Below are 26,322 nucleotides of genomic sequence, written 5' to 3' on the forward strand. Positions count from 1 at the left end.
ATCTTTCAGACCCTACCTAGTTAAAGGTCTCCGCAATTACATGGTGTCTGCCGCCCATTGCTTTTTGTTCGCGTTTTTTTAGTAAAAGCCCGCTCTTTTCGAACGGGCGTTAGAAGAAAGCATCTGTAAAGATAAATCACACACTTTCTTTCCATACCAAAGTGACCGTGACCTGAATGCTTAGACTGTAACTTACGTTGTAAGCACTTCTTTCATTTTCACTGGTCCTGCAACTAAGAAAATATGATAATACTACAGTAATCCTAACACTAATAATGATAATGACAATAATAAAATGACAATAATCATGAATAAGTGCAATAATGATACAAAGAATGGTAATGAATAGGGAGAAAGCAAAGACCAGTTGGACTTTCCACAGATGAACAGTTACAAGTCATTGTGTTCATGGTCAGGCACTGAGCATTTAAAATTCGCAGGAACTCAAAGTTCACGGCAGCCATTGCGGCGCTAATCATGCACAAAATATACACAAAATATACACTGAATATGCAAATATTTAATAAAAAGAATTACGTCAGGTTTGGCATTTTATTTTCGGATGATCTCTAACCATTCGAAGTGAAAGCAAATTCTTACCTTTGTTTCCCTACAACGTCTAAAAAGGAAAAAAAAAAAGAAATAAAAGTAGAACTTTTGGGTCGAAGGTAAAAACAATTTATCTTGCTTCGTCATTGATCTTGCCTCACCCCCCCCCCCCATCATAAGTAATTAAATTGTTGCTCACCTTCTTTGCGTAGCCAGATTATGAAAATTATAAGAAGAAGGATTATCGAGCCAAGAACTCCACTTAATGCTGTTAGCATGACGTCATTACAAGAACACTTGTATTCTTCAGGACCTAAATTGATTTGTTTCATGAGGCTTGGTATAATAACAATATTAGACAAGGTTTTACTTTGATTCAGACCTCTAACAAGTCATGGCACAGAGTACACTACACGTATCGTTGTTGAGACAATCGTTTACATAGCTTCATGGCAACATCAGTTTTCGTGTCGATTTTCAAACCTTTTTTATTCTGCTTTATCTTTTCACGTTGTCGACGTTTAGACCTATTTAAAACTCTTTTTGAACTCTAGTTAGTATTATTCGCATCAGAAACCCATTCAAAGTTTGGTTTGGTGGATATTTTGCGATTTTTCATGCTGGATATAATCAAACAAAAATCGATAAATTTGTGTCATACTGAGAAACTTTGTAATGAGGAATTGTACTATAGCGTCCGTTCAGGACTCACTCGTCCTCTTGTTAAAACCACTTGTACATGAGAAAATATTGCGCTGATACCATGCCGTAAGGTTGAAAGAATGCGCACACTGACTGGCTAGATACTACGGCAACACAGGGCGCAACTCAGTCCCTGTGAAAGTTTTGGAGACCAAAACGTTGTTTGTATGAATAGAAACAACAACAGGAGTGTATATCTTCAAAGAGATGACTGCCATAAGAAAAAGAAGACAGAGAAAAGAAAGGTTAAAAAATGTTAGATCGTTTTCGAGAGGATATACGTGTTATGAATATACGCAAAAATCTTACTCCTAAAATATCATAGCGATATCATTTCACAGAAGTTTTTTTCACTCGAAAACATTAGAAAATACAACAAGAGATACAGAATAAGCTGTAATATTACTTAGTTAAGAAGAAGTTGGATTTTTTTCCTATATAAACTGAAGGAGATGACTTAAACGATTTCATAATTGCTTTTTTTTATTTTGTCTGAAACAATTTATTTGTAACATATACCTTTGGCTGCGATTCCCAATTCATCTGTGGGTGTGGACACTTGTTTTATTGAGTCTGGATCAACTTTGAAATCACCGAATTTGTCGAATTTCGCCCCACGACCGAGTTTAACGAGGAATGGCTCCAGCGGGTAATGTGACGTCAAATCGAGAACACGAAAGACTGCATTTCACACATTTTCACTTCAAGTTGGGAAGGTTGTCGTCGATATTGTCCGAAATATGCCGACTAGGTGTGTTGTATGAGGAATGTATGAAGCGCGATACCCTTTTGCAAATTTCGCACGTTGCTACATCCTTCTACAACACACTTAGTCGGCATATTTTCGGACAACATCGACTACAACCTTCCCAAACAAGTGAAAATGTGTGAAATGCAGTCTTTCGTGTTCTCGATTTTAAACTCGGTCGTGGGGCAAGATGGCAGCCGATTTTCCGTATTTTGACTGGGCACAGAAAATTGAAGATTTGAGCAAATTAAAAAAAATTTTGCACAGAAATACTCCAAAAAATACGCTTATTTCGTTAAGCGAAAAAACATTTTTGGGTTTAGGTGCACTTTAAGATAATAATAATTCTTTTGAAATTTGTAAATAATTAGATATATGGTTTAAAATTGTAAATAATTGCTTTATTAATAAAATGGAGATTATTATAAAATAATAATAATAAGAATAATAATACGAAATTATATTTATCACAATTTTAAGATTTGATTTAGAACCTTTTCACATGCTCAAGTTGGTTTGCAGAAGGACGACTAATAAATCCTGAACGGATGACACAGTAATCTCGTGTGTGGGAAATTAACATCTCCTACCCCCAACCCTGCAGGAGATGAGACCTCCATTTATTCGTCCCTATCCGAGAAGACTAGAATATCTAACCATTTCTTGATGTTATAGAAAGGTGGCAAATTCTTCTCAATTATTTTAAGACCTTGAGTGTTGGTCCGGCAAGGGCTCGAACCCTCGACCTCCCGCACAACAGTCCAGCGCACTATCCATTGGGCTAACTGGGCGGCGGTTTAATGATAGCTAGCATGAAAATCGCAAAGTTTTGCGGTTCGTAACTTCTAAGTATGATCTCTAATTTTCAAAGTATAAAAAGGAAAATAATCACCTGTCTAAATTTATTTATTCACTATTCCAACTACTAGAGGTCTACAGTCTAACAGGGTGGCCCCCGACCACTAGTGACTATGAGAGTATATCAACCTCACAATGTTTTACTCACTTTAGTTCATAACGTCTGGGTACGATCTCTTATTTTCAGAGTATCAAAAATAAAAGCAAGTCACCTGTTGGACTTGTTTGTGAAGATGGGGTAACTGTACTTGATGCTGGTTTAACTGAGGAGAAATAATATAAACTTTAAAAACGAAAACTTTTTAAAATTAATTTATACGTTATTCCAACTGCTAATACCTCTGCCTCAATTACGATGTTTACTCTCTGCTTTGACTTGTTGGAGGTCTACAGTCTAACAGGGTAGCCCACGACCGCTGGTGACTATGAAAGTATATCAACCTCGCAACGTTTTACTCGCTTTAGTTCATAACTTCAAGGTACGATCTCTGATTTTCAGAGTATAAAAAGAAAAATAAGTCACCTGTGGGAGTTGTTTGGGATGATATCGTAACTGTACTTGATGCTGGTTTAATTGGGGAAAAATGACAGAACTTTTAAAACTAAGACAGAAGCCATGTTCATCTACAAGACTGACCCAATTAGACCCATCACTGATGGGACTAAACCAATGAACTACGTATGTTTCTCATCTTCCTTGGAGTTCACTGTCATAGGATAACAACTCCGCTCCTCTCCTCATTTTAAAAAAAATCTCTTGCAACTTCGACCGATCAATTCATCAAAGCCATTTTATCTTGTACAATCATCTGCATTTCTCTTTGGGGACATTACATATTACTTTCTGAAAATGAGAACTTTCACATTCGTGCTGCGAAACTGATACACAATTTAAGTACATGTATCCCTAAACACGAAGAACTCCACAAGACTGGCTTACATCGCATACGAGGCTTACTGGTATGCACCACAAGTATCACAAAAGGGATTTTAATTTGTAAACATGGCACAAACTATAATTTAAGCGACAACCTAAAATTTGAACTTCTTCATTCTTAATCTAAAGTACTGCATAACTTTTTCATTCATCGTGCTAGCATTGTATGGAACTGTGTAGCGAAACAGTTAAAAACCATGACAAGTAATTAATCCTTCAAGGGAAGTTTTAAGAAGTCTTAAAGAAAAGTCCAACCGCCAAATCTCACTTGGCGCAATTAAAGAGCAACCCACAACAACACTGATGTCTTCTTTTACTTTTAATAAAAGAGCTAAATGTTTTTGTGAGTGATACAATTGTAAGTTCTTCATTTTAGCATTTCTTTCCCATATCCTCGCTTAGTTTTATATATATATGCGTCATTAACCAAGCGTGAGGTTAAGATGGCTGGATATCGGCCGAGTTCTTTTCTCGCATTTTTATAATAATAATAATGTATATGTGAACGATCCTTCGCAGTAAAGCACTATTTGAGCAATAGTGAAAATCAGACCTGAAAAAAATTTCAGGCCTGTACGGGATTCGAACCACTGACCTCTGCGATACTAGTGCAGCGCTCTACCAATTGAGCTAGCAAGCCAACTGGGAGCAGGCCATCAAATTAATTCGACATAAACCCGTAGATGATAAATCAAACAACAACAAACATATGAAACATATGTATGAACTGCGGTTATGAGACGTCTCATAACCGCAGTTCATACATATGTTTCATATGTTTGTTGTTGTTTGATTTATCATCTACGGGTTTATGTCGAATTAATTTGATGGCCTGCTCCCAGTTGGCTTGTTAGCTCAATTGGTAGAGCGCTGCACTAGTATCGCAGAGGTCAGTGGTTCGAATCCCGTACAGGCCTGAAATTTTTTTCAGGTCTGATTTTCACTATTGCTCAAATAGTGCTTTACTGCGAAGGATCGTTCACATATACGTCTCATAACCGCAGTTCATACATATGTTTCATATGTTTGTTGTTGTTTGATCTATCATCTACGGGTTTATTCCGATCCAATCTCAGCATTCCCGAGCGAGCAAGAAGGCCCATCTTGCCCGCTCGGGTAGCCAATCAAAATACAGGATTCGCTTCATCTTGCCCACGGACGCTGCGAGCGATGTAATAAAGAGTACTTATCGTACGTTCGCATCAGCATTCGTTGATATCTTCTGCGACGCTGCCGTGTACATGTATGTATGAATGTATGTATGTACGACAATTATATTCCCCTTAGAATGACAAGCGTTAGGGCACTTAGTTTCTTTTCAAAATAATTCTTTGCTCCTTTTTATTCTGTTGAAAAGTGTACCGAAAGAGCAACACTTTTTTTTTTATTCGGAGGAAAGAGTAACATGCTTTAAGAGAAAAAGAATACCACTAAAAATTGCTGAAGCCACACGCGTTCTGTCTTGTATTTTGCTAACGACTTTGCTGACAATGTTGCAGATATACTTTGGCCTTAGATGCGATAGTTTAGATTTATTGATATTCACACCTAAACCCATTCAACTTACCAACGAGTATCCAGAACCTGACGGTTGCGTTTCCCTTTTCATTTTTTGCGAAACATGTATACCATCCTTCATCTTTTGAAGCAGCATTCTTAACCTCAAGAGTTGAGCAGCGAGTCATTTTTTCGCCGCTGGTATCATTTCCTTTATACCACGTGATGACAGCTGGAGGGTTTCCAATATCCACAGGGCAATCAATAGACCTGTCTTCTCCTTTATCCAATTTAATGATAGCACTTGATTGGGCGGCTGATGGTGCATCTAGATACAGTTAACAAATAAAGAAGCCTTGAATGTGCTCTGTTCCGTTGTAAAGAAAGTTGGAAAGAGGAATACATCTAGTTTGAGTAAATTTATTGGGTATTTAGATTTCAAGTTTCGCGAAAAAACATTCCAAGAATAATGACAAACGAACATGTGTCGGGAAATTTTGATATTTGAAATATTAGTTCCATGGCGTCCATTTACGCGACCCGCTTCGCATATTTTTAACTACTCCAACTTTAGATGACGATATCTAAACAACCAATCAAAATATCGAAAAAGTCTGACACGGTTTTGTGGATTGACGCCATGTGAATAAGACCGTGCATTCATTTTGCTTGTGCTGCGGCAACCTATACCAGATAAATTAAAAAGAACCCTTGGTAGTTTTACGCCTTAGCAGCTCCTGACACGTTCCAAAAGAAAAAAATGCCTTGAATCTTATTTTTATCGGAAACTGCAGTTATTAAGCTTTCTTCAAATGTAAAGTTTGCTTGAATTTGTCAGTGAAACTAGCGCGCTTACGAATCAAGTTTTTCCCGAAGGACACCCGCGAAGGTGGGAAGTAACCTCGGTAGATTAATTTGAGACACATCGTTCTCATACTGCATTAACTCTCGAGGTTAAAAAAAAGGTACAAAATAAATTAAAATGGTCAAATTCCCCACAATAACTTTACTTCTTCTGAGCTTTCTCTTAAAAATGTCTGCTGAATTTTCATCTACGTGTATGCTTCAAGTGAGATCAGAGATTTTTGGACATACAAGCCATTATTTTTCGGGCTTGCTCTGAGTAGGACTGAAAAGAAGTTGCAACCTGGGAAATCTTTACTGTTGCAAATTTTTAATTTTTTTTTACATGAGATAAAATTTAATAAACCAGACATTTGTAAATCATTTTGTCGATTGACGTAGAACGGTATGGAAAAACTCTAGGGCACAAGGAAACTAGGTCGATTCAATTGGTTATCATTCTATGAATTTAACTAAGGAATCATTGGTTCATTCCGTCCAAGACAAGCGAAAAAATCTTTCGAATAACAGTGTTTGCGCAACTTTTGCACAAGTTCGTCACTCGGTCTCGTTTTCAGCATGAGCATTTAAAATATTTCGGTCGATGTTCCTGAATGTAAAGAAAGCTTTTCTGTTTTTGTTGGTCTGTTACAAAAAATAATGCAATATTTCTTAGATCCTTCAAATTTCTTGTCCTGTGTGATTACTTTTTGCCGGTGTTTCTCCTTTGAGTGTCTTTAACTGTATGCTTATTTTACTATGCTAGTCCTTCGCTCTTTAATAAGCCGTTCCTCCGGCTTACCCCTCTTCAAATGATAGTATTTGTGCGTTCCTGCAGAGCGACTAATTTGAGAACAACAGCCAATCGGTTAGTGGTTTTGAGGTAAAATGAGGGTCTGGATAGGGTTAACTGACACCTGACAAATGCCCAGAATTTTAACTGACAACTGACAAATCGCTGAATATAGCTGACAACTGACATTTGTGGTGGGCTTTTACTGACAGCTGACAAAAAAATTAAATATCCTAAAAAAATAATAAACACCCTATTACCTAAATATGGACAGTTGATTTATTTTGTCCAATAAAAGGAGGTTTTTTTAATTACATATCAGTAGGAGTACGTCAAAGTGTCATGTTTCGTCAATAATTATCGCATGGACCACCCACACTAATGTCATATGTCGCAAATCGATTATGTGATCTTTGATACGTAACTCGATCGTTAACTTACGAGATGGCCGTCAATGTTGGCTTTTTAAAAGCTGTTGTAAGGTTTTGTGGTGATCGAAAGGATTTGTAAACGGCATTTGAGCGTCGATGTGAACACCACACTGGCGCTAGACTACTTTGCAGCAATTTCCGGAGTCGTCACGCCAGGCGAACAACTCCTCCAGAAAAGGCTGCTCACATTCGAACTGCATTTCATTCAGGATTTCGATCAATCAGCATTTACTTACCATATTCTGGAAAGTGTCCGCGCCAAAACATACTAACCAATCACAGGCCTCGACTTATCCACTCAAAGCAGTCTATCTTAGTGTCAGTTGACTAGGGAAAGCTTCTAGACAAGTCCGTGTGGATGACTTCCAATAGGAGACACACCAATAGAACCAATAGGAAATCTTGCCGGAGTATAACGTACCTGCTGGCTGATCGCGTTAGAAATACTAGAATTGGCTGAAGCATTAGAAGTACAAGTGGTATTGATCGGATCGAATTGTAAACATTTCGAGGATTTCCCACGGCTCGAAGCTTGGATTTCTCCACCGTTGCTTTCAACGTTCAATAAGCACTTCGTTCTGGGAAATTCGCGATCCTTGAAGATTCCCTTCGATTCATCTTTGAGCTCTTCAAGATGATCAGAGGCATTTTTGAACTTGATCAATCGTCGGTAGCAAGCTTTACAACCTGACAACTCGCTGGTCTCTGAATAGCAGCTCACATTCACATCCAGACAGGAACTAATAATCGTCGGAAAATCCAAAGAACTTTTTCCAAAAACATAAATTTTTTCTTTTTCTCAACTGAAGTGGAACAAATAAAGCAACGATCACATTGCAAAACCTTCCTCGGCGTTTCCTCCATCAAGAAACTACGATCAAATGCAGAATTTGAAAACGCGGGAAAAACGATATTGACTACAATCTCTTGTGCTCTGATTGGTCACATAAGAAACGATGTCAGTGATCTCAATGGTGCAAAGACAACAAAGGGAAAGGAATGCTTTTCGAATGTGAGCAGTCGTTTGTGGGGAGGAGCGTTGCGTGACGAGACTAAAAACGGCTACGAGGGAGACTACACTGGCGCTGGAAAAGCCCCTTATTTCGTTACTTGTCTGAAGGAGTCGTCCAGTAAATATGACCTCAGATGTTTTGATGTGAAACTTTATCGCATGGCTGCAAAATTAGGAGGGAAGAGCGAAATTTTTGCGTTAAACTACGGAGGAGCAGTGGGGTCTGGAGCTTCCGACCATGCTGGCTGAAATAGGAAGCGAATTAAACAATGTGTACAGGAATGGTTCAGTACTTGGTATCGATATAAATATATCAGTTAAAAGCCTACTCTGCAGTATAGAACGCCCATTTGATACCGATTTGTTGGCGCTACTGATTGCATTAAGCTAGTATCGAGACTCCGTGGTACTGTGTCGTTCTTGCAAGTTCTTGGAAGTCTCTCTAACAGTTTTGGTATAAGAGCCCGAAGCATGGAGAAAGCACGCGTGTCTCTTCAAGATGTCGACAACATCACAAAGACCATTTCTGAGGAGAAACAGCACAGTATAAAGGAAACCACAGCAACCAACGGCCCTAAAGGAACTGTGTCTAATAAAACTCAAGTCTTACTTAGACTTCTCGAAGAAGGAATGCGCCGCCTGCACAACAGCATAGCTCCAATTAATAACGACTATCTCGAAGACTTTGAATTGTGAACATTACTCACAATGGAGGGGAGAATCTCCCAATTTCCCATTATAAGAACGAGTCTCCGTAAGAAGCAAACATCTTGGGAAAATTTGCATGCAGTTAGGCACTGAGGGGGATGCACAAAAATACCCTTGTTAAAGGTTGTAGCACTCTTTTTGCCATGGTAACAACGGCTGTTTGTTCAAGGCCTTGGACCTCATTTTCATACAAAAACATCACAAAAAGTGTAAAATGTTTATTTCTCTATGTCAAGTTAAATACAACATTACAAATTTGTACTTCTACCATAAATAGTAACATTATTCGTCTTTACTTTGAGGCATTCAATTTTCCCTAGTAGTGAATTTTAACACACCAATAGATTATTTATCTCGGTATAATTTCGGTCATCTGAATTTCTCCAAAAGTACACCGGTTCTGGAACTGAAACTACCCACCTAGTTGGTTATAATATTCTAGTTTTAAATATGTAAAATTCTCGAGCAATATCACGAAGAGAAATCTCGCTTCTGGCTGTCATCTTTTTAAAAGATTGATCAGCCTTCATGGGAGGCTACTCGACGTAGCTACAAACACATACCTCAAATCGTGTGTATATCATCCAGATTCCGAGTGCCACACCTTCTTTCACTGAAATTTGAGCAACCCAAAATCCTCTGACGATACACTGTTATACTTGTCATTGGACACATGTTAGAGTGGGCTGATCTACACGAAACTATCTTAACACCGGTGATTTATCATAAACCTGTACGTTATCAAGGTGGCGTAATGCTGTATTTCTCCGTGAAGTTTTACATCGGTCGCTCCAAAGAACGACGAGGAATGGATATTTTTCGATATTTCAGCAGATTTTCGCGTATTCTGAAGTAAAAACAACCCCCAAAAAAAGGAGGAAAATCTCGATTGAACGCTAGTAAATAATGAGAGTCTAAGGCTGCGTCTGAGGAGTCTGAGAATTGTAACTTGGCAGCGGTGCAACAATCGCAAATTGTATGACCTATGCATCTCCTTAAAAAGAGCAGATCAGGGTAGTTGTCATATCCTAGTGATGGGAACTGAGATATTTCGAATGATTTGAAAACTGTAAGAAAACTGTGTTATGGAGAGCGCCAGTGTTTTCTAGATTGGGTTGTGTTACAGAATTACTAAAAATAGAACTGAGGAAGTTTCTGGAACGCTTAGCCATGCTGACACATTAAGAACTCTTAGTGGAACTTTGTAGAACCTTTAGTCAGCATATTTTGTTATTATGCGATAGCTAGCGATGTAATGATACTAAAATTAGTTGTATTACAGATCCCTGGAATATTCTAGAACATTTTGTAAAACATATATAATGATTCGCGATAGGTTTAAGTTAGCCTATCGTTTAAAGCAGAGACACTGTATTGTAAAACAGTGTGTTGTCACGGAGTGTCAATAGAGTTAGTGCTGTCGCCAAGAGCCCAGAGAAGCTAGTGTTGTTAGAGAGCCAGATAGAGACAGTCGCTGGAATTTTTGTTGTTAATGGAATCGTCAGCCGTGTGGAAAGCTACTTCGAGAAAAGTTTTTGTGGACATCGATAAGCTACAAGGATGTTTGAAGAGAACTATGAGTTGTGCAGTGGTACACTGACATTATAGTTTACTGAGGTTATAGTTTCATAGAGGGCGCTAAGATAAGAATACTATTATTATTGCACTGGGTATAGATATCGCTTCGCAGTAAGATTATTAGGTCAGTTAATAAAACAGCTGAGTTGTATTTTTCTGTCGGTTGTGAAAATACCGCAACAACTACTAGAAAATTTGCTCAAAATATGACGAGGAGAGACTTAACACTGCCGCCGTGTAATCAAATCAATCAATATTTTCTTCCATATCTTGATAAAGAAAAACTCATAACAAAGTTCGAAATAAAAGATTTAACGAAAGCATAATGTGATAGTTCCACCTTTCAAACTACTTATTATCCACACGCGAATCGCAACTCGTCACTAGAACGAAACTCCCCATGGTTAATATGTAATCTGGATTGCTTTAGGTCCTTCAGGAAAAAAGAACGGCGATTTCATCACAATCATTTTCCATAATTTTCTCCCTGATATCTTTTACAGGCTTAAAGAAAGATGAATATAACACAATTTCCCGGTGATTTACACGTGAGGTGGCCGGCTCATCAGGAAGAAAAGGAGATCGTTCTGTCCAATAACGTTTATCTGTGAAGATTATCAAACTAATAACTGAGAATATTGTGCCCGCTGGTTCATCAGTGACGCATTAATTATTTCAAATCTGTACTCTTCGGTCCAAGCGACACCAAAAGAAGAACCTTTGTAATTTTGTAGGCACTTACTAGAGCTTCGTATTATCAAGGGAAATAAATCTCAAGGCCAATATAATGTTCGAGCATGCAAAAGACTCCCTGAAAAAAGTAAATTTTTTGGAATAGATTGTGATGAAATCCCTGTTCCATTTTCTGTACTGCTGGGATACCGAGTTGTTCAAAATCTCCGCTTTGTGATGGTTCTCGCGCGAGTCGTGCAAATTGCTGTTATTGCTACTGCGTTTTACATTGAGTACTACCGCTGACAGGTTGCGATTTATGCTCCTGGATTCTCAGTGCTTACGAGCGTTCAATCAAGTTTTTCCTCTTTCTGGTTTGGTTGTTTTTACTTCAGAATGCGCGGAAATCTGCCGAAATATCGAAAAATGTTCATTTCTCGTCTTCTTAGGAGCGACCGATGGACACTTCACGGACAAATACGAGGATACTTATCTTTCGAGTTAGGAATAATTTGGATATATCAACAAAGTTGACATATCCAAAAGATGAGCTTTCGTTCTTTCAAACCGGCAGTCTAAATCCCACAGGGATCAACGAACGCTTTTCATTCCACCAATTTATTCGTGTTTTTCTCGTTGCCATGTTCCTACCAATAACTTAGCTCCATTTTCTGCCTTTAAAAGCACACACAACCCACAATTGCTCTATTCGCTCCGACGAAGGGCTAACGCTCGAAACGTCAGCTTTTGTAATCGTTGCGGTGGTCAATTTACCATTTCAGCTTTGTTGATATATCCAAATTATTTCGTTACCCCCACCGACGCCGCCCCAAACAGTTTCTTTAGAAAGTATCAGCCTTTATTCATTTGTATTTCGAGTTGGGAACCGAGTTAGGAACCGAGTTAGGAACCGAGCTAGGAACCGAGCTAGGAACCGAATTGAGAACCGAGTTGGGAACGGAGTTGGGAACCGAAGTTTTCCGACGATTGATTTTCACCAATTTTTACGCCGTCTTTCGGTCCAGTCTACGTCCTAAACCTCGCGCCGCCATCATAGCCCTATTTTTTTTAAATACGAGTTTTTGCCTATTAGTTTCTTTTGACTCTAGGAAACCTTTAAAGATAAGTCTTAGAGAAACAAAGTTAGAGTTTGTTGCTGACTTTGTCAAAATGGCGCAGAAAATCAGGAAAATTCAGATTTGGCCACCAAGAGAAGTCTATTGCGATTATAAGAAGAGGACTCCAAGTTTCATACACTTCCTAGGGCTTGATGAGAAATGGCGGCATTACAAATTTCACGCAAATCGGTTGAAAGCGAGCAGGGAAATCGTTGAAAAACGGATACAAAAACACGTATGCAGAGGTTCTGAAACATGGAAAAACGCCTGTAAAGATATGTTTGGATGACAATTTCTCATAGGAGTTTAACTCCTAGGCTACTTGTCGCTAAGACAAATGACCGGTGATAGGGTAGTTTCGTATGGATCAGCCTACTTTAGCATGTGTCCAATGATATACAAGTATAACAGTGTATCGTCAGAGGATTTCGAATTGCTGAAATTTCCGTGAAAGAAGGCGTAGCACTCGGAATCTGGATGATATGCACGCGATTTAATGTATGTGTTTGAAGTTACGTCGAGTAACTCCATAAAGGCTGATCAATTTTTTGAAAATATGACTGCCAGAGGCGAAATTTCTCTTCGGGATAATGCTCATAAAATAACATTCTTTAAAAGCCTCGCACGCTTCATTTGTCTGAAACGTTTGTTGTTGAGAACATGAAGTGTAAACATCCCCAAATTATGTAATACCTGATTTTTGAGCTTCGTTCGCGAATTGGCCCTATGGAAAGTAGAGGCCGGCCAACAGAGATTTTTACATATGTAAAACTAAAATATTATGACCAACTAGGTGGGTAGTTTCATTTCCAGAACCGGTGCACTTTTGGAGAAATTCAGATGAAAGTTTTCCCTCTTTTACCTTACAACAAAAATGACCGAAAGTGTACCGAGATAAATAATCTATTGGTGTGTTCACATTCCCTCCCAGGGAAAATTGAATGCCTCAAAGTAAAGACGAATAATGTCACTATGTATGGTAGAAGTACCACTTTTTAATGTTGTATTTAGCTTGAGATAAAGAAATGAATATTTTACACTTTTTTTGCGACGTTTTTAATTGAAAATGAGGTCCAGACCTCGAACAAGCAGCCATTGTTGCCATGGCAGCAAGGGTGTTGCAACCTTTAAAGAGGGTATTTTTGCGCACCTCCCCCGCTGAGTTTCTTACTGCATGCAAAATTTGAAGGGGGGTTGAAATTTTTCATTTCCCAAGATGTTTGTTTCTTACAGAGACTTGTTCTTAAGCATGAGACCTTCATCGCATCGAAGTACTCCCTTCACTTTGGAATATTTACCAAGGATTCGTTGAACAGATTGACAAAATGGGCACCCAAGTATTTTACTTATGAAAATTCCTACTATATCCTGTCCTTCAGACCAGCAGGGAGTTTGCAAAATGTCAACTTTAAGCGCCTTTGCCTTTAGAGGAAATCAACCCCGAGACTGAAAGTTCTATGGAAGAATTTGGGGAGAAGTATCGCCCGTTGAGGTAAAGGACAGTTCGGGAAGAAACTACCAAAGACAAGGCAGGGGCTTTAACACCGACCGTCCACACGAAGCAACAACACTCCACCAAATTTGGGATTAGGGAACAATTTTTAACTCTGGAGATCAGCCAGTAGGGCTCAGCAGCGACAAAGGAGCCGTTTAAACTACTACAGAAGGTTGGAATGTGACAGATGGCACATTTGTTGACGTCTGTATCATCGAAGTGACAATTGCTGAGGTGCGAACATATGTAGACGAATATGACAAAGACTCACAAAACGACTTTTCTGATCGATAGTATGAAGATATTACCCCGATTACGGTCTCTAGATCCGGGCAACCAGTTCGTGTACATGTTCGCTTGGATTTCTAAGGTATGCTTACAGTAGATATCTCTGATAACCTAATTGAAAAGAGGACATAAGAACATTCTTTTCTGATCATTTAATCGGAGCCAATTGCAATCGACGCAACAAAAATGAAAAAACAATATATCGTCCTAGAGGGCTCTCCACAAGTTTGTTGTTTTCTGACGATCTTCTTTCCGACATTTTGACCGGCTAAGTGGTTGAAAAGGAATGTTTGTGTGCAGAAGAGTTTTAACTTACTTAAAGACCCTTCAAACCTTACAAAGTCTGAAGTCACTTGGAAGGTCTTGAAATTATTTCATTCCGGAACTGAGAAAAAGGAGTTCTCATTGTATCAATCGTAAACCGAATGGAGTGCGACAATACGAAATGGGCGATATTTCTTTGAGAGAATTAGTTGCATATCAAATCTGACTGTACAAATAAAACTTCTGCACACTTTCAATCCTGAGGGGCTTCAGAACCGAGTGGGGTGTTTCCGATCTCCGCATTGGTCGCTTTGCATTCTATCTGTCAAGTTTGTTGATCAAAATTTTACCGATGCGTATTTCGTCGGTGGCGTCAGTTGGTGTCTTGGGAGTTTTCGGACCAAATTTCAAGGCAACCCATTAAATTTACACACCCTATTAATTCGTTCAAAGAAGGCACATTCGCTTAAAAACGAAGAAGGGTATTTTTTTGCTTCCAAAGTTTTCCCATCGCTATTTCGCGTCGAATTCTTTTACTTCTTATGCTGATAGCCGAGCTTCTATTTTATTTTCACCCATGTCCTCTCGTCCTTTTTTATCTTTCTCCATTCATATTTTGTTTGACGCAGACAGGTAGCAAAGATCTCCACGTGCAAACGAAATTAGGATGTTTTGCAAAATTAGGATGTTTTGCAAACGAAACTAGGATGTTTTGCCGCACGAAATCCTTCGGGAGGCATTAAAGTCGAATGTTATAATTGGCTATTCACACCTTCGCGGGCAAAGGAATCCAGTACGAAAATATGTTTTTTGTAAATCATTCGCGTGTGTTTCAATATTTTACCAAAACTTTTCTTGGAAAATATGGTTAAAATGATAATGATGACATAAAACATTTTCCAGAATACAGAAAGCAAACCTGCTGGAATTTGATGATTTCTTAATTTCGAACTCAAGTCAGTGCCGTTAATTGCTGACCTCTATGCTTTTGTGGCTATTTGAATTTTTGCCTTAACCCTCGACCCAGAGACAGAGCCATCTACAGATCATGGGACGGTATAAATAAGACAACTTCCCAGCGTTGCACGAAATTTATAAATAGACGTAAACAAATTATCAGAGGTCGCGGGGATAAGTTCTCTCAGTTGATATTCTCTTGGCCTTATGGTTTACCTAAAGCGGCACTTGACCCATAAATTAGGGAAAAATGCTGATTGGTCTAGTTTTAAAGTTATTTGATCAATTTGAGTAAAACCTACTAAAAATCAAGGACAAAGCTTAACCAACAGATTAATTGGCATGATGTTAAGGTTGCCTACATCAAAAAGGTTCCCTGACATTTCGAAAGATGGGCTTGAATTTATTTTCACTGAAAATTGTCAACAAAACAGAATGATAGTAATAGCCATTCTAAGACAAAAAGTGCAGCTTGAAATTACCTCTGCGTTACACAGCACTGCAAGAGATGGTAAGGCGAAAAATTTTTTAAATAATTTTTCGTCTGTGATAATTTTTAAGCTTTTGCGTGGCATCTATTCAAATGGTGGCTAAGAATGCTGTCACATAGTATGAAAAAACTGACTTATCCGCTGAGGTTCTGCAATCTGAACAGTGGAAAAAGTTAAGATTATATAGATAAGAGCGTGTGCAGCATCGAAGTTACCTTTTATCTGGCGGCAAACCACTCCAGCATCCTCGTCATGACCACAGTTATGACCTGCCCATCCAGCGTGACTGCATTGTGAAACTGATTTCTCATCTCCTCTACACCGCACTCTATTCAGCCATATTGGGCCTGTTCCTTCTCCAAATGCTGCAGATCTAGGGGCTAAAGAAGCTCCATCGTATCCGAGCTGATTACAAACCACATCAGCATCCTTTAGGTCCCAGTAGTCCCCACATATTGTTCCCCATGTACCACTATGATGTACTTCAACGCGTCCCAAGAATGGTGCATCGTTTGGACTCGCCAAACGAACTGTGTATATAGAAGACATTCAGTTTACATCGCGTAAACGTAACAAAATCACTCTATGTAATACAAGCAAGACAATTAATGGTCCGTTCTCTAGAAACGGATTATGGTAGTCACATTTTGAGATTGCTATTCTGATAATTATCTCACACATTTCTTGTCATATTTCAGAATGATTCTTAGGGTGAAATTTTCTGCCTTGAGCATATGTATTATGCCTGAAATCACATGGATGCATCGAAGCCGGAAAATGAACAACGAAGCACTTCTTGCAATCTTTTGAAAATTCAAAGAAAAAGACTTTCCAACATTAGTTTGTGTTTCCTGGACTTATTTTGGCATCGTTTTAAACACCGAATTTTTCATAAACAAACTGATACTAAATGGATTAAATGCTTAAAACATTCGGTGTGTGAATCAATTAAGAGCGGCTACTTCAAATTAGAACGGCTATAAGCCGTTCCTCTCTCTTTTTGCTTAGCCGTTAATTTCGACTTTGGAACGACCTAAAAACGGTCTTGATTCAAAATGACGAACTCTTCATGTTCCGACCCGAATGCATTAATTGTTGAAAACCGCTATGAAGATGTCTTCCTGGAACTGTATTGGGAAAGACCATAACTAAATGGGCATCTGAGTGCGGTGTCTGAGTCCACAAGCTCACTTATTCGAATTTGGGGCTGTTCAATAATGAATAAAGTTGGGCGTCCTATTCGATGTAAACCGAGGTCGATGTTTTGAGTGGTACTTTAGAAGTTTTAAACAGGGTTTATCTATAAGTTGATGAATGAGCTCAGAAACCTTATTATGGTCTACAACCTCATTGCTTATTCATTATTCACCAGTTAGCAAAGAGTTAATTTCTTCCATTTGCAATGAATCACAAAATACGAAACGAAATATGGAAGGGTAAACGTTGTATAAAGACTGAGTCGAGTTGGGAATTCAGTTGCAGTTTAGACAAGAAGCCCTGCAACGAGATCATGGCTCAAACGTTCTACTCTTTTGTTGCCTGTTTTTGTTGTTTTTCTTTAAGCAAATACCTTGAAGTTTTACATAGTCTTAGAGCCGATAAAATATCTTAACTGATTGAGTTTTTGAACTTTGAAATATTAAAGATCCCTACCGCAACTAAATGAGTTGCGGTAGGGAAAATGCAAGGACAAGGGGTTAAGAAACGCCTGCAGGTGTTTTACCTGATTAATAAAACTAATCTACATTCAGTCGCTAAGTTGTACCTTTCGGATTGACCACCTGCGGTTCGCGGGATACTTATTTTCAAAGCCTTGTGTAGCCGACAAGAAACGCTGACAGCGACCGTTTCTTCCTTTAAAGCGGCTACTGAAAGTTTCTTTTTCACTTCTTTTAAATAGACTAACAAAGTAGCGATGCTCATGTAACGAAATTTTTCCCAGCAGGCACAGAAATCGCAGGCCACACTCCACTTCTGACTTGACCGAAAGGCGGGAATAACGCTGGGTGGCGTGGCCACTGGCCTGAATTAATAAGTTTTCCAATGAGTTTGCAAGCCTTTATTAAATCTAATTTGGATATATCAACAAAGTTGAAATGGTGAACTGGCCACCGTAACGATTACAAAAGCTGACCTTTGGAGCGTTAGCCCTTCGTCGGAGCGAATAGAGAAATTGTGGGTTGTGTGTGCTTTTAAAGGCAGAAAATGGAGCTACGTTATTGGTGGGAACTTGGCAACGAGAAAAACACGAATAAATTAGTGGAATGAAAAGCGTTTGTTGATCCTTGTGGGCAGTCTAAATCCCACAGGGATTAACGAACCCTTTTCCTTCCACTAGTTTATTCGTGTTTTTCTCGTTGCCATGTTCCCACCAATAACGTAGCTCCATTTTCTGCCTTTAAAAGCACACACAACCCACAATTCCTATATTCGCTCCGACGAAGGGAACGCTCGAAACGTCAGCTTTTGTAATCGTTACGGTGGCCAATTTACCATTTCAACTTTGTTGATATATCCAAATTATTTCGTTACCCCCACCGACGCAGCCCCAAACAGTTTCTTTAGAAACTAGGAGCCTTTTTTTAAATCTAGACTAGCAAAATTTTAAAAATTTCAAAATATTTTCAAATTGTCAGTTTAGGCAAATAATAATAGACATGACCACATAGTGGATATACATGGAAACCTGGAAACTGGTTTAGCAGTTAAAAACTCCATTAAGGATCTATAAGATCCACAACTGTTCACAGTAAGCAGTAAAAATGGGGAAAATAGTTAGATCCGAAACACCGAAGCTTCTGACGGTAAACACTGACTAGCTATTTTGACGGTTAACTTTAAAAATTGACGCTGACAGTTAAATTTTCGGCCCTTTTACGCCTGACGGTTAAACCCACTGAAAGCCTCTGAAAAGATTAGATTTCTACAGAGGTTTGAATCCATTATTCCCATGCAATGCCTTTCAAATTTAAAGTTCTTTCTTGCCAAGCTTCAAATGGTGGGTTTCCTTTTTCCAAAAATAACGAGACAGAAAATTAGATTGGATCGAGAGAACTAAAGAACTAAAACGATTAACAACAAAGATAACTTCCAAGTTCCTGGACTGACTGACCTTTTGGTTGCTGGCACTCGGTACCAGCATCTTTAGCGTGTCCACAGTTGTGAATTCCCCATCCTCCGCTACTGCATTGAGCTAAAGAAGTCTCATTTCCTTCACACGTAACGTCATCCAACCATATCTGACCAGTTCCTTGTCCAAATGCTGCATCACCAGGAGCTGACAAAGCTCCATCATATTCAAGCTGGCGACATACCACATCTGCGTCCTGTAAGTCCCATGAGTCGTCACAAATGGTTCCCCATGTACCATTGTAAAACACTTCAACACGACCAGAAGATGATGGTGAATTGGTGCGGCTTACCAAACGAACTGTTGTCAATGTAAGTATATGGATAAACTTAAGCTATCTATAAAGGATGAGCGTTCGTCTAATAAACTGTTGTCATGGTGAGCAAACACCAACATAAACCTTGCAGTTCTAATAGCATTTGACCAGATCTTGGATGAGATATAGAGAATATAGGAACTGATCAACACAGGAAATGCCCTTTGAGAAAAGCAGTAGCAAAGCCTTAGTCTATTTTAAGATACTGCGAACATCACGCGGTGGGAAAAATTGGAACATAAGTGAGAGAAAAAAGAAAGTTTTTTTATCGAAGAAAATTGTACTCAATAAGAGTATCGTCGTCTGAGCTTGGGCTCGACGATTACTCAACCGTCGTTAATATGGCCATAGTTGTGGGCCTCCCATCCTCTTCGATAGAAAGGTTAATTGTAATGCTATTGAGAATGCAACGGCTTTCTCTTATTCTGATTAGCTCTTTTTCATACTTGGTAACGGTGGTAATTAAAAGTGCTCATATCTTTACTTTACCTGTGTTTGAACACACCACACCTGCGTCTTCACCATGCCCACAGTTCTCAACTCCCCATCCTCTGTGATTGCACTTTGATATTGATGTCTCGTTTCCTTCACAATCAACGTCATCCAGCCATATCTTACCAGTTCCTTGTCCAAATGCTGCAGCACGTGGTGCTGATAAAGCTCCGTCGTATCCAAGCTGACGACAAACTACATCAGCATCTTGCAATTCCCAATAGTCGTCACAAATGGTTCCCCATGCACCATTGTGCAGCACTTCAACACGACCATAGAACGGCGAATTGGTGGGGCTCACCAAACGAACTGTTTTTGTGATTATAGAAGTTAGCCTTAATCTCCTGTAAAACTGGTCAACATATATATAGTATTCACCTAGTAACTTCAAAGGAAGTAATTAAAAATGAAATATAATATTTATTGCAGATCCCTTAGACGTGCCTTCCTTCATTTATTATTGTTTAATCGAAAAAAGGGCAAAATTTTGCCAGGGAGAAACATTGGATGTGCTCTTCGAGAAAATTACTTTTTTAATGGCAAAAGGTCTAGTATTTTGCTACCGATATTAGTCTCACATTGTAGCGATACGCAAATGTTTTTCAGTGTACTGAAAAATAGTTTGTGACCATTTCATAATATGCAGGAAAATTCGACGGACTATGTTTTATAACAAAGTACCCGCCTATTCAATTATCGGTCATGATTTAGAAAATGCCTCAATGAGCACTTTATTTGATATTCAGTTCTTAGCTAAAGCTCAACAAGGAAATGTGACTCAAACCATAGACGAAAATCGAGCTTGGCGAAAGTGCGGCCTTTTTTCAACTGCCGGTTCACGTAAAAATGAGTATTCAGTTTTGTCGTGATGTTATTACCTTACAGTCAATGAAATCAAGGAAAAACTGACTACTCATGTTACGAGAACAGATTTATATGACATGACTGACAACTACTCTTTAATTGGATGCGATGATTGCATCCGCTTAGGTTTACGGAATGAAAAGCGTTCGGTAATGCTTGTGGGCAGTCTAAATCCCACAGGGATTAACGAACGCTTTTCATTCCACTAATTTCTTCGTGTTTTTCTCGTTGCCATGTTCCCACCAATAACGTAGCTCCATTTTCTGCCTTTAAAAGCACACACAACCCACAATTCCTCTATTCGCTCCGACGAAGGGAACGCTCGAAACGTCAGCTTTTGTAATCGTTACGGTGGCCAATTTACCATTTCAACTTTGTTGATATATCCAAATTATTTCGTTACCCCCACCGACGCAGCCCCAAACAGTTTCTTTAGAAACTAGGAGCCTTTTTTTAAATCTAGACTAGCAAAATTTTAAAAATTTCAAAATATTTTCAAATTGTCAGTTTAGGCAAATAACTGAATAGACATGACCACATAGTGGATATACATGGAAACCTGGAAACTGGTTTAGCAGTTAAAAACTCCATTAAGGATCTATAAGATCCACAACTGTTCACAGTAAGCAGCAACAATGGGGAAAATAGTCAGATCCAAAATAGCGAAGCTTCTTATGGTAAACATTGACTAGCTATTTTGACGGTTAACTTTAAAAATTGACGCTGACACTTAAATTTTCGGCCCTTTTACGTTTGACGGTTAAACCCACCGAAAGCCTCTGAAAAGATTAGACTTCTACAGAGGTTTGAATCCATTATTCCCATGCAATGCCTTTCAAATTTAAAGTTCTTTCTTGCCAAGCTTCAAATGGCGGGTTTCCTGCTTCCGAAAATAACGAGACAGAAAATTGGATTGGATCGAGGGAACTTAAGAACTAAAATGATTAAAAACAAAGATAGCTTCCAAGTTCCTGGACTGACTGACCTTTTGGTTGCTGGCACTCGGCACCAGCATCTTTATCGTGTCCACAGTTGTGAATTCCCCATCCTCCGCTACTGCATTGAGCTAAAGAAGTCTCATTTCCTTCACACGTAACGTCATCCAACCATATCTGACCAGTTCCTTGTCCAAATGCTGCATCACCAGGAGCTGACAAAGCTCCATCATATTCAAGCTGGCGACATACCACATCAGCGTCCTGTAAGTCCCATGAGTCGTCACAAATGGTTCCCCATGTACCATTGTAAAACACTTCAACACGACCAGAAGATGATACTGAATTGGTGCGGCTTACCAAACGAACTGTTGTCAATGTAAGTATATGGATAAACTTAAGCTATCTGTAAAGGTTGAGCGTTCGTCTAATAAACTGTTGTCATGGCGAGCAAACACCAACATAAACCTTGCAGTTCTAATAGCATTTGACCAGATCATGGATGAGATATAGAAAATATAGGAACTGATCAGCACTGGAAACGCCCTTTGAGAAAAGCAGTAGCAAAGCCTTAGTCTATTTTAAGATACTGCGAACATCACGCGGTAGGAAAAATTGGAACATAAGTGAGAGAAAAAAGAAAGTTTTTTTTATCCAAGATTTTGTACTCAATAAGAGTATCGTCGTCTGAGCTGAGGGCCGACGATTACTCAACCGTCGTTAGTATGGCCATAGTTGTGGGCCTCCCATCCTCTTCGATAGAAAGGTTAATTGTAATGCTATTGAGAATGCAACAGCTTTCTCTTATTCTGATTAGCTCTATTTCATACATGGTAACGGTGGTAATTAAAAGTGCTCATATCTTTACTTTACCTGTGTTTCGACACACCACACCCGCGTCCATACTATGCCAACAGTTCTCAACTCCCCATCCTCTGTGATTGCAGTTTGATATTGATGTCTCGTTTCCTTCACAATCAACGTCATCCAGCCATATCTGACCAGTTCCTTGTCCAAATGCTGCAGCACGTGGTGCTGATAAAGCTCCGTCGTATCCAAGCTGACGACAAACTACATCAGCGTCGTGCAATTGCCAGTAGTCGCCACAAATGGTTCCCCATGCACCATTGTGCAGCACTTCAACACGACCATAGAACGGCGAATTGGTGGGGCTCACCAAACGAACTGTTTTTGTGATTATAGAAGTTAGCCTTAATCTCCTGTAAAACTGGTCAACATATATATAGTATTCACCTAGTAACTTCAAAGGAAGTAATTAGAAATGAAATATGATATTTATTGCAGATCCCTTAGACGTGCCTTCCTTCATTTATTATTGTTTAATCGAAAAAAGGGCAAAATTTTGCCAGGGAGAAACATTGGATGTGCTCTTCGAGAAAATTACTTTTTTAATGGCAAAAGGTCTAGTATTTTGCTACCGATATTAGTCTCACATTGTAGCGATACGCAAATGTTTTTCAGTGTATTGAAAAATAGTTTGTGACCATTTCATAATGTGCAGGAAAATTCGACGGACTATGTTTTATAACAAAGTACCCGCCTATTCAATTATCGGTCATGATTTAGAAAATGCCTCAATGAGCACTTTATTTGATATTCAGTTCTTAGCTAAAGCTCAACAAGGATATGTGACTCAAACCATAGACGAAAATCGAGCTTGGCGAAAGTGCGGCCTTTTTTCAACTGCCGGTTCACGTAAAAATGAGTATTCAGTTTTGTCGTGATGTTATTACCTTACAGTCAATGAAATCAAGGAAAAACTGACTACTCATGTTACGAGAACAGATTTATATGACATGACTGACAACTACTCTTTAATTGGATGCGATGATTGCATCCGCTTAGGTTTACGGAATGAAAAGCGTTCGGTAATGCTTGTGGGCAGTCTAAATCCCACAGGGATTAACGAACGCTTTTCATTCCACTAATTCTTCGTGTTTTTCTCGTTGCCATGTTCCTACTAATAACGTAGCTCCATTTTCTGCCTTTAAAAGCACACACAACCCACAATTCCTATATTCGCTCCGACGAAGGGAACGCTCGAAACGTCAGCTTTTGTAATCGTTACGGTGGCCAATTTACCACTTCAACTTTGTTGATATATCCAAATTATTTCGTTACCCCCACCGACGCAGCCCCAAACAGTTTCTTTAGAAACTAGGAGCCTTTTTTTAAATCTAGACTAGCAAAATTTTAAAAATTTCAAAATATTTTCAAATTGTCAGTTTAGGCAAATAATAATAGACATGACCACATAGTGGATATACATGGAAACCTGGAAACTGGTTTAGCAATTAAAAACTCCATTAAGGATCTATAAGATCCACAACTGTTCACAGTAAGCAGGAAAAATGGGGAAAATAGTCAGATCCAAAATAGCGAAGCTTCTGACGGTAAACATTGACCGAGCTATTTGACGGTTAACTTTAAAAATTGACGCTGACAGTTAAATTTTCGGCCCTCAAACGCCTGACGGTTAAACCCACTGAAAGCCTCTGAAAAGATTAGATTTCTACAGAGGTTTGAATCCATTATTCCCATGCAATGCCTTTCAAATTTAAAGTTCTTTCTTGCCAAGCTTCAAATGGCGGGTTTCCTGCTTCCGAAAATAACGAGACAGAAAATTGGATTGGATCGAGGGAACTTAAGAACTAAAATAATTAAAAACAAAGATAGCTTCCAAGTTCCTGGACTGACTGACCTTTTGGTTGCTGGCACTCGGCACCAGCATCTTTATCGTGTCCACAGTTGTGAATTCCCCATCCTCCGCTACTGCATTGAGCTAAAGAAGTCTCATTTCCTTCACACGTAACGTCATCCAACCATATCTGACCAGTTCCTTGTCCAAATGCTGCATCACCAGGAGCTGACAAAGCTCCATCATATTCAAGCTGGCGACATACCACATCAGCGTCCTGTAAGTTCCATGAGTCGTCACAAATGGTTCCCCATGTACCATTGTAAAACACTTCAACACGACCAGAAGATGATACTGAATTGGTGCGGCTTACCAAACGAACTGTTGTCAATGTAAGTATATGGATAAACTTAAGCTATCTGTAAAGGATGAGCGTTCGTCTAATAAACTGTTGTCATGGCGAGCAAACACCAACATAAACCTTGCAGTTCTAATAGCATTTGACCAGATCATGGATGAGATATAGAAAATATAGGAACTGATCAGCACTGGAAACGCCCTTTGAGAAAAGCAGTAGCAAAGCCTTAGTCTATTTTAAGATACTGCGAACATCACGCGGTAGGAAAAATTGGAACATAAGTGAGAGAAAAAAGAAAGTTTTTTTTTATCCAAGATTTTGTACTCAATAAGAGTATCGTCGTCTGAGCTGAGGGCCGACGATTACTCAACCGTCGTTAATATGGCCATAGCTGTGGGCCTTCCATCCTCTTCGATAGAAAGGTTAATTGTAATGCTATTGAGAATGCAACAGCTTTCTCTTATTCTGATTAGCTCTATTTCATACATGGTAACGGTGGTAATTAAAAGTGCTCATATCTTTACTTTACCTGTGTTTCGACACACCACACCCGCGTCCATACTATGCCAACAGTTCTCAACTCCCCATCCTCTGTGATTGCAGTTTGATATTGATGTCTCGTTTCCTTCACAATCAACGTCATCCAGCCATATCTGACCAGTTCCTTGTCCAAATGCTGCAGCACGTGGTGCTGATAAAGCTCCGTCGTATCCAAGCTGACCACAAACTACATCAGCATCTTGCAATTCCCAATAGTCGTCACAAATGGTTCCCCATGCACCATTGTGCAGCACTTCAACACGACCATAAAACGGCGAATTGGTGGGGCTCACCAAACGAACTGTTTTTGTGATTATAGAAGTTAGCTTTAATCTCCTGTAAAACTGTTCAACATATATATAGTACTCACCGAGTAACTTCAAAGGAAGTAATTAGAAATGAAATTTAATATTTATTGCAGATATATTAGACGCGCCTTACTTCATTTATCATTGTTTAATCGAAAAAAGGGCAAAATTTTGCAAAGGGAGAGGTGTGTGAAATTAAGAGTATCAGGGAGAAACATTGGATGTGCTCTTCGAGAAAATTACTTTTTTAGTGGCAAAAGGTCTAGTATTTTGATACCGATATTAGTCTCACATTGTAGCGATATGCAAATGTTTTTCAGTGTACTGAAAAATAGTTTGTGACCATTTCATAATATGCAGGAAAATTCGACGGACTATGTTTTATAACAAAGTACCCGCCTATTCAATTATCGGTCATGATTTAGAAAATGCCTCAATGAGCACTTTATTTGATATTCAGTTCTTAGCTAAAGCTCAACAAGGAAATGTGACTCAAACCATAGACGAAAATCGAGCTTGGCGAAAGTGCGGCCTTTTTTCAACTGCCGGTTCACGTAAAAATGAGTATTCAGTTTTGTCGTGATGTTATTACCTTACAGTCAATGAAATCAAGGAAAAACTGACTACTCAGGTTACGAGAACAGATTTATATGACATGACTGACAACTACTCTTTAATTGGATGCGATGATTGCATCCGCTTAGGTTTACGGAATAAAAAGCGTTCGGTAATGCTTGTGGGCAGTCTAAATCCCACAGGGATTAACGAACGCTTTTCAT

General features: G+C 39.0%; 1 protein-coding gene across 6 annotated transcripts in view; it reads right to left on the bottom strand.

Annotated features, from left to right (window-relative positions):
* The window catches only part of LOC148727001 (scavenger receptor cysteine-rich type 1 protein M130-like), a 54,986-nt gene that overhangs the window by 20,122 nt on the left and 8,542 nt on the right, over nucleotides 1–26,322 (bottom strand). For 5 of the 6 annotated variants that reach the window (XR_015989458.1, XM_088727247.1, XM_088727246.1 and 2 more), the window contains 12 exons: nucleotides 25,225–25,536; nucleotides 24,401–24,718; nucleotides 22,552–22,863; nucleotides 21,729–22,046; nucleotides 19,877–20,188; nucleotides 19,054–19,371; nucleotides 16,157–16,471; nucleotides 5,362–5,619; nucleotides 3,070–3,120; nucleotides 749–862; nucleotides 601–619; nucleotides 197–233 (listed from right to left, as the gene is read on the bottom strand). Coding sequence is in view for 5 of the 6 variants with exons in the window: in XM_088727247.1 (XP_088583373.1) it covers nucleotides 197–233; nucleotides 601–619; nucleotides 749–862; nucleotides 3,070–3,120; nucleotides 5,362–5,619; nucleotides 16,157–16,471; nucleotides 19,054–19,371; nucleotides 19,877–20,188; nucleotides 21,729–22,046; nucleotides 22,552–22,863; nucleotides 24,401–24,718; nucleotides 25,225–25,536 (2,684 nt within the window). In the remaining variant the exon portion in view is untranslated. The remainder of the gene's footprint in view (nucleotides 1–196; nucleotides 234–600; nucleotides 620–748; nucleotides 863–3,069; nucleotides 3,121–5,361; nucleotides 5,620–16,156; nucleotides 16,472–19,053; nucleotides 19,372–19,876; nucleotides 20,189–21,728; nucleotides 22,047–22,551; nucleotides 22,864–24,400; nucleotides 24,719–25,224; nucleotides 25,537–26,322) is intronic. The other variant, XM_088727250.1, reaches the window with a different exon arrangement.

This window comes from Stylophora pistillata, chromosome 7 (assembly GCF_964205215.1).
Source record: "Stylophora pistillata chromosome 7, jaStyPist1.2, whole genome shotgun sequence".
Lineage (NCBI taxonomy): Eukaryota > Metazoa > Cnidaria > Anthozoa > Scleractinia > Pocilloporidae > Stylophora > Stylophora pistillata.